The following is a 16,361-nucleotide window of genomic DNA, read 5'->3' on the forward strand; positions in this document are numbered from 1 at the left end:
CACTGTAACAAGTGACTGTAGGAAATGGAAAAATCCCAGCAGGTCTGTCTAAGTGTGGTCAGAAAGCATCTGCCCAGCCAGATCAGCTAGTTTGGTAACATGGGTTACCATCCCATAAGGTCTGGCCACATTATTAGGAGCACAATCCTCCTAATAAATTGAGAAAGTGCTGAAATAATTAAAAAAAAAAGAAAAGTATGCAGAGGTCATCTTTACCTGCCACATGCAAATAAAATATATCAAGCCTGTGTAAGCTGTCAAAAAATTCAATTAAAAAGCAATTAAGGAGACCCTGCCATTGATAGCTTTAGGTCTCATAAACTTAAATGCTCATGTACGCAGCACATTTATCTCTGAAACACGCCTAAGTAATCTGTCCAAAGGGCAGTTTCAATGCAATATATCTCCGTTCAGAAAGACGGGCCATGTAATCTCCTGTTGTTCAGTTTTATAGTTCTAATCAAACAAGCTACTCCTGTTTTCTCCACTCACTCCGTCTTATGAAGCAATTAAAACCACTGATTTGGATTTACTGTGCTGTTACAATGACACGGTTAATGAATTGCAGTGCATAACTTCTTGCAGGTCTCTGGAATTAAAAGAAGGGAACAGTAAAAATTTGGTTTCTGCACCTTCGTGCATGGCAAAATATTAGTATGAATTAATCATTTTGTGCTGGATGGTAGGTAAAGCTAGGTGGCTCAATGAATTGACAATACAATATTGTGTAGATTGTATTGCTGTGTCAAAGTTCAGTTTTAACTCTAACTTACAGTGCCATAAAAAGGCCTGAGCCACCTCTGTGAACTCTTGACCCCCCCCCCCCCCCCCCCCGCCCCCCCCCCCCCCCCCCGGGCCGCAACACAGTGGGGGTCCAGGTCAGCTCAGAGGGGAGTCCCCAAAGGGCTTTCTGTTCAACAGGAGGACCGTGTATCTCCCGATCAAGACAGAGATCCCTCACGTACGGATGTTCGGAATGTTTAACATTCAATATTGGTCTCATATTTTGTATGCTTTCAACTCCCACCCCCCATCATTTGTATCAAACTGGGATCTCTTCAGTACCAATTTTGTGTCTATTATTAAAATAAAATGTAGTCACATGACTGAAATACTTTCACCAGCATTTGTCACTTGAATGTGTCACTTAAATACAAAAATGTCAATAATCAATTACTGACAATAAATTACAACATTTTAAAGCTTAACATTTTGCACATTTACAACAATTGATATATTTCTATAGGTACAGAGAGTATTAGGAAATAAACAAACTGGAAAAATTCCAGTCATAAGAATAGAAAAAAAAGAGCAGACCACCTTAAATAAGTTGTTTATTCACTTTAACAAGATTATCCAGGAGATAGAGAGGATCAAAGCTGGGCTGCTGCCTCCTAGCACTGAGACCTCTATTTAAAGCAAACCCCATTCATTCCGTATCTTAATCCTTGACTAAACCCCCTTCAATGTGGCAGCTGATCAAGGAGTGAAGAGTTAATTCCGGGTTGCCTGAAGGGGCTATCGTGTCATTGCATTCCAGTGAACCCAGTCTCTGTCCATGCTGGACTAACCTTCGCTCTGGAGAGTGGCCTGCACCCGCTATCCACAAGCATTCATGCTGTTGGAGCTGAAAACCACACACCCTCAAAGAGAAGAAACTATACTTGAAATAGTGACATACCGTGCAAGGTTGCAAGTGCTAAAGGTTGTGAGCATTACTGGCGCTACAGATTACACTATTCAATTTCTTTTGGAAATTCTTAACCGTTTCTAAGAATCGGTTTGGTGACAAGAGTACTGATTTGTTCATTTTTCCATTTGTGAAGATAAACTGAATTTTTGGCTTTGGACATTGCGATTCCCAATTACTCAATGCACCTGGGTAAGATCTCTATTATAGCCAGCTTTCTACCAAGTCTTTCTAGAACCAATTAACTTTAGCAGTTTCTTAGTGGTCTGTAGCTATCAGTGAAGTAATCTTTGTGAAAACTGCATTACAGGTCTGTAGCATCATTACATAACAATCAAACAACATTACATGATTTCAAATAATTGACCCAGGATTCACACAGGGGGCTTGGGAAGGTGTTTTGGGTTCTGATTAAGGGTAATGCAAATCCTACAATATTAACCCACATTCAAGTTTTTGATAGGCTTTTTCAATGCTAGAGATTGCCTGCAGCATCCCATATACTGTTTACTTAAACATGAAAGAATTGCATGCAACCAGATCATTTGGGTGAGCTGACATATTTGGAATACTTGGGCTATAAATGTGGCACTTCAAATTTTTAAGCTGTAGTTTGATAAGATAAAAGCGGGTCTTCTGAATAAAATAAATCAAGGATGTTATACAAGGGCCACTGCTGTCTCCAAGTACAATGTATGTGGCATGTAGTCACTGTATTATACACAAGAGGTCTCAATTTTAATAAAAGAGTTGGTTATGTGTTGCTTGAGTCTGACTTCAAATCGAAATCAGCCATTCTGCTTGGCGACAAGCTGCTGTGAAGTTTATCTAAATTGAACTGTTTCATTTTATTGCAGAATAACAGGATTTGGAAACCCCATGAACGTTAATGGCAGAGATATTTTGCTTATGAGATAATAAAACAGCTTAGTGTCAACATTTACTTACTGTTTTTTCAATCTCCAAATTCTCTTTCAAGAATTCTTCTTAATATTGAGGATGTGAAACAAGGAATTACCTTGTTTAAAATTTTTATTATTATTATTATTAATGTGAAAGCAAACGAGACAACGTGTTCATTTCCCCATCATTTGGGTGCAGCTACATTGTTTTATTTGAGCATTTATAATTGGTCAACAGTCATCCACGCACACAGCAGTTTTTTTTTTTAAACACAGAAAAAAAAAAATCAAACAATATTTACATACTGCAATATAAATATTTCAAACTGTACATTATCATACATGGAGTACCTCAAAGGGCAGGTGATGTAGAAGCATGGCAACATTACCATAGTACCTTCAATACTAAAAAAACAAATTACAGCTATGGCTCCTGTATAGGAAACCAATGGTATACCTGAATGGATTTTGTGTTAGATGTGTCTTTTAAGAGTGTGCTAGACCCCTGTCCACTTTCTAGTGCTCATCATTCAAGTAGGGTCAGTTCTTTTCTATATCATTGCTAAACTGTAGCCAAACCTAAAAGAACTTATTGTGTGTTTTTAGATTTATAACTAACTATACAGAACAAATACCGATCCCAGAAGAAAGACCAGGGGGAACATTTCTACCTATATGATTTTTGAAAGGATTTGCATACATGATTGGGGGTAAGAGAGCCACATGCAGCCTCATCAGAGGGTAGATAGTGATCGCAAACACTCCTCCTGCCTGGCCGAACATTGTCCCAGGTGTGCCCCTCATTCAGATTTGCTTTGAAACTTTCCCACAAAGGACTGGAGCTAGATACTGCTTGAGCGGCTTCACCGCTTTCTCCAGTGAAATACGCTAGCAGGCTTTTCTTCCTCAGAGACCACTTAAAGCATAAGGAAGGAGTCTTCAGCATACCTCTACTAATGCATTCAGAAAACAGGCTTTCATTTTATAAATATATCAGTATAGGCTGAATACTAACAGTGTTTAAATACAAATTACCTGAAATTTTCTACTGGATAAAATCCATTTGAATAATGTTTGTTTCAAACATGAATATTTTCTATAAATTTTCACCCAATTACTGACTGATCAATTGCTTGCCTTCACATTATACATAGAGTTTAAGAGTATTGTCTGTAGTGCAGCTGTCAAAAAAGGTCCCCTTCTTTTAACTTTGTTTAGGCTGATCCACCCTGACACATGCTCGCAAGCTCTCATGTTGTAATCTGGGAAATCAGTTGCTTTTCTGGTCATTTATTAGATTAAAACCAAAGAACAAAAAAAAAAAAAAAAAAAAAAAAAAAAAAACTGCAAACTAAGTATTGAAAGTAATACAGCACTTTTTCTATTTATTTTTTTATTATTGTAAACTCATTCCCAACTCAACCCTTTGGGTGGTCAGTTTTATCTTTGTAGCTTTGTTTTAAAACAAGGTTGCTTTTATACAGGCAATCACATGATCAAGGTAGTGTTGGGACATTCAGATGTGCTCTCGACAGAATCTGCCAATGGCAGATGCTACTGAACTGTAAAATAATTCAAATTTAAAAATTGTATTTATATTTAAAGGAAAATAAAAATATAAAATAGACAACCCTCTAGCAATAAAATGTCTCCATACTGTTGGATATTACTTGTGTGGTGTTGAAGTTTCAAAGCAAGTCTCAAGTACTGTTGACTACAAAACAGACCTGTATAGGAGGAAACTACATGTACTACAACACCATGTTTTAAACAAATTTGCATTCACTCGTTCACACAACCTCTCTCTCTCCGACACGCACGCACGCACACGCGCGCTCACCCACCCACACACACACACACACACACACAGTTTACAATAGCTAATGCAGGACCCTACCTACATGTCCACTGGTCCCATGCCTCTTCCTCTAATCTATATCCCTACACTCTTAGCAGTTCAGCATTTTGCAGCAGATAATTGAATGAGAGCAGTCACTGATTATTAGGCTTGGCTGTGTACCAGGATATACTTAGAATTGAACCTGTTTCCCATCACATCCACCTACATCCCCCACTTAAACAAACCCTTCAAAAATATTTCACACTTATAAATATAAGATCATGCATCAAGTATATTTATCGCCAAAGGTTGCTTTGCTTCTGTCATTTTTGTCATCCTGCGTTACAAACACTGTATGGCATATGGTAGTGTTTGCACTGTGTTTTACTGTTTAATAAGTCATTTATAACATACAAGAGAATCTCCTACAGGGATAATGATGGACTGGTTAAGCTGATCAGAGTACCACAGAAGAAATCAGAACATGATTTGAAAGAAACAATAGTTACCGGTTAAAGCACCTTACTGCTTGATAAGCCCTCTGATTTGTAATCATCAAAGAACCTTCAGAACAATCACTTTGGTTGTCTTAGGGGCAAACTTCTGTAAAAAACTGTTACTGCAAAGGAAACTGATCAATTATTCAAGTGTAAAATAATGCATAACTACAATAAAGCCCACCTATAACTTTGGTTAGGATGCCTCAAACCAACAGCATGATGAAGTCATTTCCAATATATTTGCATAGTGCAAAACCCAAAGTTTTTAGTACTAAAACACAGATTGAAAACCAACAACCTTTCTGTTTTACGAGTGTTCTATTATTATATTGTCTTCATTTTTAATTTTTAAAAAACAGGAGAAAATCAGTTTCTTCTAATGGATTTCTGGTGAAAATTCTGTACAGTATGACTTTACATTTTAAAGCTGCAGAACAATGCATCAGATGTGCTTAACCTTATTTGTGAACATTTAAGAACAAACAAACAAGTATTCATAGTCCCTGACATTTTCATTCAACCTTTTAAACTTAATTTAAATAATCTCTATGGCATTGCAGGATGTAGAACCTTTCAACACTATGGTGAAAGCACTATGAAGGATCAGTATCTAAAAAGGAATAAACTAGAATTATTACTTGGTGTTATGCTTTAAATTTTCAATATATAGATTGTTTGGGGGAAAAAATCTATATAACCTGAAAACAAAGAACCAAATATAAAAGACAGTCCTCTCTAGTGAGGATATCACACAGCTTCCAGTAGGTGCAGAGTAAACAAATCACTCCATCCATTCAGCTACAAGTTTAAAGCACCTCCAATAGATCATTCACTCCATCTTACTGCTTACAAGGCACAACAAAGTGACTGATCAGCTCCTGTGAGTATATCACAAAAGTCATGATTGCAGAGTCAATAATCTATTGATAAATTGGATGCAATTGCGATCGTTAATTCCCCCAAAACTGAGATTGTTAATTCCCCAATAGCGTGGCAGGCTTATAACATAGGTGCATGTGAGTTTTTTGAATGTTCCTTAGTTCTGTGCAGAAATAACCACGTATTCACACAACACAGGGATGCACCCTTTTCACTTGAATGAAAAGGAACAGAATATTGGCAAGTAGCTGACAAAACTATAATAAAAAAACAACAATAATATTATAGTATAAAAGAAAAACAAGCTACGAACGATCTTTGGGAGTTTGCCATTTCTCAAATATCTATTATCAAATAATACTAATACTTGGATGAAATCCTGCTGTTTGTCTACTTTTTTTCCTTTCATTTACAGTTTTACCTCAACAACATAATAATACAGTAAGATAAGAAACAATTTCCACTGTAATAACGCTGGGGTATATAGAGTTCTACTCAGTTAAGGAATGCAATCAACACTGAATATCATACATCCAGGAAGGCAATATGACAGGATACAGAACAGGTCTGCAGTAAAACACAGTATGTATGGTTAACTACTGGGATAAAGCATGAAATATAGGGCATAGTACAAGGTGACAATAAAACTGATAGTATGGTACATTATCTAGAAGCGGTGAACACCGCACACACACAAAACATCAATAAAACTGTATGCTTGATGAAACCGGTACCTGAAACAGACCCTAAAAACACAGAAGAGCAAGTCACCTGAACATGTCCAATAATATTACAAAAAGCATCTTATGTCTAGACTGAGAAGACTGCAGTGTTTTTCTCTCAGCACAACAAGGATGCCCTGTGATTTCCATGGGAAGGACAGGCGCTGAGGGTCAAACACCAGGGGAAATCCTGAAAGCTGAGAACACTGATTTAGCTTGATGGAAATAAAATAAAATAAAAAAAGAGAAAAAGAGAGAGTCACATTTCCCCAATATTATAGTATATATAATAACAAAAAAAAACTTCTTGGCTGATGTTTGTCTTTCAGAGTATTTTTCCCCTTAAGTCTCTGTGTAGTGTTTTGTCACTGTTTCACCTTTAGTTTAAACTGATTCAGATACATATAGCTCGTGCCTATCTTGCAAATGGTCCAAAAAGCAAATAAACAAAAAAAGAAAGGCCTGAAGTTCAGCAGGTAACTTCAGAACTGAAGGAAGTCCCACTAAAAGCAATGTCACTTATTCCCTTGTCACTCACTGCTGTAACTCTTTCATTATAATACAGGGTATTGTATGGCAATAAAATCCCCCAGGATGCAGCCCCAAGCCCTCCGAATCCCTTTGTCTTCTCTCCCCACTTGCATACCCGTTTTCCATTGCCACGGAACCCCTTCTCCACCTAGCAGACTAAGTCTATTAACCTTAAGTCTAACAGGTGGTTGTTGTCCCTCTGCCCCCCTCCCTCCCCACCCTGGTTACATGATGCTGGCGCTGCGGTTCAGCTCACACTGGGCATTGTTGTTGTTGGTGTTGCGGCGGGATAGGTTGGGTGTGGGGATGGGAATGAAGTTGTCGTTGGGGCAGCCGTGCTGGATCAAGATGTCAATGCACTCCTGGCTGCCAGCTCTCCGTGCGTAGGATAGTGGGGTCAGGCCATGGGCATCCCTGCTCTTCACATCCACGCCATACTGCGAGAGAGAGAGAGAGAGAGAGAGAGAGAAAACAGTGTTAGAAATAATGTGCAGGGCAGTGTAAATACACAGCTCCAAACAGTTAAAGGGAGAGATTTGTATGCCATGCATTAAACACCCCTGTAGAGTCATTTTAAATCAAAAGGGGTATCAGAAGAGGTGTTAAGTGCTGGAATAAGCAAATATCCAACTAACTGTCGTATTGTCTACTCTCTATACAGTGTCAATATGGTGTGTGATCACAACAGACACCAATACAGGCCTGACATTGATTTTGCATATTGGAAAGGAGTGTGTCAGAGTATTTTATTTGTCCAGATCCCCAACATCACATTGTTTTCCATTCAGTTTGATTTATATTTAATTGCACTACATATCCAACGGGCTGCTGAGAGAATGGCACGAACTGTGCAGAACAGGCTTCCACAAGCCCACGATGGCTCTGCAAGGCAGAATAATGTGTGAAATACTCAAGGGAAATCCTTCTGACTCTTATCCCACTCACAATCCCATCTCAAACGAGACAGGGGATCTTTACAAACACCTCACTCTAATCCCAGTAAACACAGACACTTAGCAATTGGTGTGCATTACTGTCAACCACAATGTGTTTCCTTTTGTCACAGTTAGAAACTTGTTTATACTGTATAGATAATTTGCATTCAATTGATGCGCATTTGGAAAATACAAGTATTAATCAGAATGCAAAAACTTAAAAACGACTGTAATTTGTATTTGATAGTATAAGAAACTACTAATAGAAGCCCTAATTAAATATATATGGAATATGAGCACCATGTGCAATGGCAGTCTAATGGTGGATACATAGAAGCAACCCCTGTTAAATATCTATAGACTGTTTTTTTTTTTTTTTTATGCCTCGCAAAATAATGCATTTTTAGCCAAAAAAGTTAAAGCAGCATATTTCTACAGTATAGTCTTATAAAAGTTTCCCATAGTAAAAGCATAGCAAAGTGTAACAAAGCACAGTGAAAGCATGGTAAAGCATCAGTTAGTACTGTAAAGAATGGCTACATATGGTAAAGCATATTCATTAATATGTCAGACCAGGGTAAAGTATGGATGTGCGTTTGGTACATTTTTATGAAAATTTAAATGCTATGCAGGTGTCAGCGTTCAAACCATATCTACACACACACTCTCTCTTCATATTACATTATGTATACTGGTTAGTATTTTCTAAGCAAAGAACTACTAGATAAGCAAATAACGTTTTTATCGCAAATATCGCAAAGACTTAAAGTTGCAAAGTTTTTAAAAAAAGCTACAAAGTTTAAAAAAAACAGAAAAACAAACAAAAAAAACCACCACACATGCAAAAGTATATACTGAAATTAAAGCTGTTACTCGATTCAAATTTGTGATCGGTTGTCTTGCATGTAATACTAAAAATCAATAGAATCTCAAATAAAATAAAAGCCCAATGGGAATTTGGTCTTTTTATAAGCCTTTCTGTTACTGTTTTTATCTTAGTAAATGTCTTTTTATATTTGTACTGCACAATTGAGATGTACCTGTTATTTATATTTTGACATTATATTCTCTTCAAAGAACAATAAGAAATAATAACAATTAACAAAAAACACAGCTTACATGTTACAAAATCTATCAAATGCACAGATTCCAATACATTTTCATATTAATTAACTCTACTGTTCAAGGATCGGTGCCACAAATGCGAAATCCATTAAATATCCCCTTTTGTTGACAAATTGCATAGATATTGCAGCGAGCCCCGTGGGGTGGGGGTGGGGGTGAGGGGCTGTAGAATGGGGTGCGTGGAAATGATCGGGAGATTGGGGAATTGGGGAAGACCAGTGACAGAGAAAGGTGTGTTTGGTGAGACAGAGCAGGAAAGGTTAAGGATGCAGGAAAACAAATACAAGTAAAACATTTTATTTTCATTTTCACCTCCCAGTTCCCTACTTAATGATTTATTCTTGTGTTAAAAATAGGCTTGAGCCTTCTATCCCAAGAACCCTAAACATTACTGTGGCAGGGCAGAGGGAAAGCCCTGCACATAAAGAGAGAGGGCAGGGCAAAGCCCTGCATGGAAATAAATGTGTTGTTCATTAAGCATGGATGATCTGTTATTGGAAGATTGAAATGTACTTGAGTATTATTATTTAAAAGAATACATTGTTTGGGAACAGGGGCTCTTGTTGTATGATTTGAATGTATTTTGTGTGTTTAAAATACAATGTTTTGTTATTGTTATTTATATACAAATGTGACGGTGAAACAGTCGTGGTTGTTATTGTTTGGCAGCGTGGATGGGGAAGCCCCAATCTAACAAAACCCTGTGCAGAAGGTGGCCATCTCCCGAGTTAATGAATTGATTCATTTGGTGCTAATCGGAAGATGGTCACCAGTATAAAAGCTCGCAGCTCTCCATGTTTCCGGGTGGGTTTTTTGAGAGGAGGAACAAGAGTGAGGGGAAAGCAAAACAAAATCAACGTAAAAACAACTGCTACAACTGCTGGAAGCTCCAGCCCTGGATTTGTTCAGTTAAGATTATTTTGGGTTCAAAATAACTCATTTGCGCTCTGTGAGCAGTGTTTACTTTTTGTTAAATTATTTTTATTTATTTTTGTTTAAATAAAAATAGTGCCGCAGTGCTTGTGTTTCTGTGGTACGGCAATTTTGTTAGGCATAATTAAATACTTCCAAACGTGGATTTGCCTAGTTGCTTTGTTTAGAGATGCCATTTTATAAAATATAACAAAAGTCAGAAAAAAAACGCTTGTCATTAACTTTCTTACCCCGTGTGGACTGGCTACCATACCACATCCTCTACAGCATGAGCACAGAGGCCACCAATGAAGCGCCAGATCGAGCGATAATAAAACCCGCCCCAGTGTCAATCTTTCTGTTGCACCAATTAGAAAAAACTACTTGGAGGCAATTGCCAAACCCCTTCCTTTTTATAATATCTGCCCTTACTGTGGCACTAGAGCAGTCGGATATGCGACAGACTGCTGTATATGATGATAAATCACTACAATGAATACGTTAAAAAATATGCATTTGGTGAAATTTATCACGTGGCCGGTTATATGTCTAACATATTATTCAATGTTTACCCACTTCTTTACAGTTTAAATGTTTAAACTCTAGTAACTACTGGGCTACACTAACTAACTTCAGCCATTTAACATCTACTCTCATGTAATAGAAATAATGTGTGCTTGAAGCTACCAGTAATCAAAAACTTGCAAGTAAGTGTCTCAACATTTCATGTGTCAATCTAAACTGCATCAACCTGTCAATTTCTTCCATTCGGTTTCAAATTGGGGCTTGCCCTGCTGGTTTCAATTTTAGTGTTATTATAGGGCAAATAACCAAATAAGCACAGGTGGTCTAAAATTAGGATTATACTAAATCTCTGATTTTTCGTAATATTTAGTTATACCCTGTTTACTATTATATTCTTCACCTTACCATTCTCTATTTATATTTCTTCTTAACTCATCATTTGCCATGCATGCCAACTATTTAAGCTATGTGTCAAAAAAGTCTCCTTTAAGCCGAATTCTCCGTCACTGCAATTTTGTACAAAGATTTATTATTTTCTAAATCAAGTTTTTATAATCCAAACTTACTGCACCTTCAAAAACAAAGTCCAACAGATAGTACAAACCGGTGTGTTGAACTTCAATATTCGCAGACAGTTGATGTATGGAAGAATCTGTACACTGAAAACAGTGAAGTGGCAACAGGAATCACTATATAATGCCAAATTCATGTCAACATAATCAACGTTCTTTATTAGAGGAAGTACAGGCAAAAAAAAAATAATAATCAAAGTGCTGTGTGCAAACGTTTCGATAAAATTATGCCCATCCTTAGTGACACACTTGTTGGACACCACACAGTATCCCAGAAAATATAATAACCTTCTACTCAGAGAACAACAATACAGAATAATACACAGGAATTAAATATTAGGAACATTTAGATCGTTTAAAGTATTCATTGAAGAATGTATAAAAGAGACACCGCCATATTATATTTTCTATTTCTTTGAAAACTACATTTGAATGTGTTTCATCTTTTGTCAGTGTAAACCTGTACTCATTATCATTTACCTCCTAAGGCCCACTACACTACAGCACCTAATGTGATTACCTTATGAATAGATAAGCTTGACATGATTTACATGGCATAGAGTCAGGGTCTGTCCTGTATGGTGGACCAGGTCCACATTGTAAAGTGCTTGACTCTGCAGACCTGTATCCTTGAAAGGGCCCTGTTACCCTGGCTACTGATGTTAAGTGCTGAGCCCATGGCGACGGACCTCCTCCCTGATACAGTACTGTTACTCAGTCCCTCACTGTTCAGGCTACATTAGCTGTGAACCAGTAGATAGTTCATTGATAAGCCTCATTATCGTCTTCCAACTAAACACAGATAATTAGGGTGGTTTGTTTGCAAACAGGTAGCAAGCAGGTGGTCACTGTTCAGAGCACTAACATCTTATTGTGGACTTGAAAGGGAGATCATCCTCCCAACCCAGCAACCTAGCAACCCTGTGCCTATAACAGTGGTTTGGTGCATTTATACCTTTTAGTGTAAGAAAATTACAATTATAATTTTCAGTTACTGTACATTTTTTAAAGTTAGTTTTAGCATAACAATTAAAATGTTGTTGAGCCCTCCCCCAAGATGACCAAATGTTAATTATTCTTGAATTGGTTCCTTTGAAAGAAACTGTCGTAACATTTGAATCTTTCCAGTGCACAAATCAAAGTATACAATGTCAATGTGTTTCTTCCTGGAACAAAGATTAGAGAAAAATACCCATAATGGCATAAGTGCAGCTTTAGCAGGCACAGGTGTGAATATATGCAAATAAAATAAAGAAGTTGCCTGTATTCTCAGAAAGTGAGCACCAGTTTGTCTGGTTGACTTTCTTCTAAGTTTCATGCAGATGCCTGGAGTGTTTGAAGCAGGCTCACCCAGACGAGAAGCTGCGTGATGACCACGTTGGCCATGGCGCTGGACAGGTGCAGAGCAGTCCTTCCATCCCCATCCCCGTAGGTCTCGTTCACCTCCTCCTTGGAGCCGTGGGCCAGGAGCAGCACCACCAGCCTCAGGTCGTCCTCCACCACGGCCCGGAGCAGCTGCTGTCCCAGGGGCACATCGGACTGGGGCAGCGACGCCACAAACAACTTCTGCTCGTACTTTGCCCTGATCCAGCACTCCTTTTCCTCCCTTAGGAAACACACACATGAAAATTTAGCATTTCTGATCAGGTACATTACAAACGGTAGTAGTCGCTTATCTGACGCAAAAAACACATCTGAACCAGTCATGACCATAAGCCTGCATATGTGGTAGCCAAGTAAGCAGTTTACAAACTGCACGTCAGGAGGCTCTACTCAATATAGTTGGTTTCTTGATGGTTTCTAGTCAATTCACCTCCGAAAACGAATATACATATATATAATGCCAAGTAATTACCAAGTGTGTTTTTAAACTCGGTCCCACATTGGTTCCTCTACCCATTGAGAATTTGCACCCAAAAAGGGTCCTTTCATGTTCACTGCACTTGAGCTAGAGGCTGCACTCTGATACCCACAAGAACAGAGCTTGCACTACGATTCTGAAAATGATCAGAAGTATTATGGATTTACAGATTGTAATTTGTTTGCCTGTTGCCTGGTTTTGGATTGCCTAAGCCAGTTTTCAGCTTTGAACCCCAAGAGCAGCAAAGCAGTAGAACATCAAGAGGCAGTTGCTGGCCGCCGGAGGGTTAAGCATAGCAAGCTATCTAAAGGTTACACATTGTGAACAGTGTGTCTGCCACTGACAATACCAGATGAACATGTTTTATCAGTGCTGTCAGCCGCCTTGTTTGAAAATGCTGGACATTCACAAAAGGCTCATTCCACAAATCTTGATTTCTACTCTCCTGGGGGGTAAGGGAAGGTGCAAGCGGGATCGATAGCACTGAGTGGCTTTACATGAGGGAAAAAAAAAAAAAAAAAAAAAGGAGAAAGAGCTATCTGTTGCAATCTCAGTCCGTTTTGTCCGACGCAATAAAGTAAAATAATAAAAATCAATATACGCCTTGGTGAGCATGCTCAGTCTACGGCTAGCCCCTGACCCAGACCGGATGGTTGATAAGATGAACAGAAAGGGGCTGTTGTTTCCGTGTCTAAGTGACTGACAGAGAAGGAGCTGGACTGATATGGACAAACAACGCATCTCGAAGTGGCAGGCCCTCTGAGGCTGCCAGTCAACTTACTGACGTCACTGAACCATCTGTGCTGAGCTGGGCAACAGTGACGGTGGAAAAGGGGCACAGGGATAAAGCTTGCTGTTATTGTCACTAAGAATAAATAATTAGGTGAATTATTATTATTTATAATAATATACCCAACTGTACTAAGGCTACAATTACATCAAGGGTATATATTGGTGCTTTACTGAATGAATAGAATTTGATGCCAAGTGGGTCTCGCATAACTTCATGTATAATTTTGCATATACAGATATAATCTCAAAATGCTTTTGTTTTTCGTACCATAACAGTATCATGTATGAACCAAAAGTAGCAGAACTGTATGCAAGCAAATGTTTAGATGTGCACTGATTGTTGATTACACAGCTGTTTTTTGTTTTGACAGCAAGCTTGATTTGTTCTCAATACAGATACAAAAAAAAGAAGAAAAAAAATCATTTTATTGGAAGATATCTCACAGACCCCAATTAGGTGTACCCAAATGCTACCTTAGACAATGCAGCGGTGGTAATAATAAATAATAATAATAATAATAATAATAATAATAAACAGGGTAACCAGCCTTTACAGCTTAGATATGCCTTCATTTTATTATTATTATTATTATTATTATTATTATTATTATTATTATTATTATTATTATTATAATAATAAATCATAATCCAAAAACATATTAAACAATCTTATGATACAAACTGATCTCTCCTGTTCAAAGAAAGTGCTACCTAACTTCACTCACTGTCTGAGAAAGACCATGCCTAGACTTTCATGCCTGCAACCAGTTTGCTCATTTTAGTTTGGCAGGGCTTGGCAAAGTGCAAGTCCCTGGGATGCAGTCACAGTGGTAAAGGAAGGCAATAATTTCATGTAATCTAGTGTGATGAGGATGCAGTTTGGGCCAGGAGAAAAGTAAAGTGTTGCCTGCCCTCTTGCACAGAGGCTGATAAGGTTAGGACATATGAAGATAGTGTGAGGTACAGAATACCCTCAAATCTTTTTCCTCCAAAGCTTAATTTGTATCACTGGTGAATAACAGCCACTCAGGTCAACAATCTATTGTACTGCGGTAAGTCAAACAACTAAAATCATATTTAATAGAGAATAACATGCTTATGGGACAGTCAATTACTGAAATCAGAGCTCATGTACATTCAAAATATTTGTGTTATTCATACAATATGAATATGTTGAAATGGCTACAACCTGTTTTGTATTAATTTAAATTAATACATGTTTATGCAGAGCAATCTTTAAGACACATTCATCCTAAAATGCTTACTGGAAGAAGCCAGAAAAGCGCATTCTGAAAACAAAAGGTAATACTAAAAGTTGAAGACTGTAGACCACTTAAACATTAAAAGTTTCTTGAATAAATAAATAAAATAAATAAAAACCAATAAACCCAGTGAATCAAAGCAAAGGTCCAGAAAAGCACCCTGAAATGAGCATATTGGAGTGAAGGACTGTGACAATATTTTTAAGTGGGGGGGGGGGGGTAAGAGGTGAACGGGGACAATACAGAAAACGCAGGGAACAATTAACCGCAGGAATTGTGCGCTTCTGAAATCTCCTGGACGCTGCCACTTTAAAAGGGAACACAAAAGGAAATGAAATGGTAATCCCTTGCCTTTGTTTTAAATATAAAAGAAAACTAAACAGTGAGGAGTTTTCAGTAACAGTGCGAAAGCTGAAACTCAAAGCTGGTATTTCCCTTCGACCTCTCAGAGACAGGAAAAGCAGGGCTGAATAAACGGCAGATTTAGCATGTCAAAGCAAAAAAGGAGAGGGGGGAAAAAGCGAGGAGGAGAAATGTACCTTCACCACAGGGAAGAAGAAAGGGACAGTGGGCCAATATTCAGAAAATCAAACAGATTCCCCCCCCCACACACACACACACACACACACACACACACACACAAATCATGCTCTAAACGCACATGCTTCAGCAGAACCCTGGGGTTGCTAAGGGGATGGTTTTATTTATTTATTTGCTTGCTTGCTTTTCACCCCAACAAGTATGTAGCAGTTTAAAAGCACCTTCCGTTTCAACGGCTGTGTCTTGTCAGAATGTCCCTTGTGGGGGATAAAACACTGGAAATTGATTTTTTTTCTTTTTTTATTACTAAGAATGATTCAATAATCTATCTTGTGACCATGTTTTCAACTACTTTGTGAAATGCAGAAGTCTGGTTATTTGGTGCAATAGGTTGTAAATTCTAAACATATTTCAGCACAAATATTTGCCAAAAGATTTAGGGTTTTCAAAAGCTACTGTACTGTAGTACTAACAGAGGTTAATGACACTCAGGCAATTGTTAGCATTCATAGTGCATTTCCAGCAGCAGCATTATATTTGCCTTATAAATTAACCCAGAAAACTAAGAAATTGATTATTTGTAAAACAAAATCAAAAAATTATTTAGTGGACTTCATTTGCTTAACTTTTGTATGGACTGATAAATTACCGTCAAATTGTACCTAAAATAAATTGAAAATTTCAAGGCCTTGCTTTCAAGGCATGCAATTCTGTCCCTTGGACAAATGCAATATGTACACTAAATACATGTTTAAAGCTCAATTTGCAGTAAA

The 16,361-nt window shown here is 37.8% G+C and overlaps 1 protein-coding gene across 3 annotated transcripts in view; it reads right to left on the reverse strand.

Annotated features, from left to right (window-relative positions):
• Window positions 1-2,765: 2,765 nt before the first annotated feature.
• Window positions 2,766-16,361, reverse strand: part of LOC121314324 (arf-GAP with GTPase, ANK repeat and PH domain-containing protein 3-like) — a 220,710-nt gene continuing 207,114 nt past the window's right edge. For all 3 annotated transcript variants that reach the window (XM_041247452.1, XM_041247450.1, XM_041247449.1), the window contains 2 exons: window positions 12,484-12,739; window positions 2,766-7,501 (listed from right to left, as the gene is read on the reverse strand). In XM_041247452.1, the coding sequence (XP_041103386.1) occupies window positions 7,289-7,501; window positions 12,484-12,739 (469 nt within the window). In that variant the 3' untranslated portion in view covers window positions 2,766-7,288. The remainder of the gene's footprint in view (window positions 7,502-12,483; window positions 12,740-16,361) is intronic.

Source organism: Polyodon spathula, chromosome 4, assembly GCF_017654505.1.
Source record: "Polyodon spathula isolate WHYD16114869_AA chromosome 4, ASM1765450v1, whole genome shotgun sequence".
NCBI classification, from domain to species: domain Eukaryota; kingdom Metazoa; phylum Chordata; class Actinopteri; order Acipenseriformes; family Polyodontidae; genus Polyodon; species Polyodon spathula.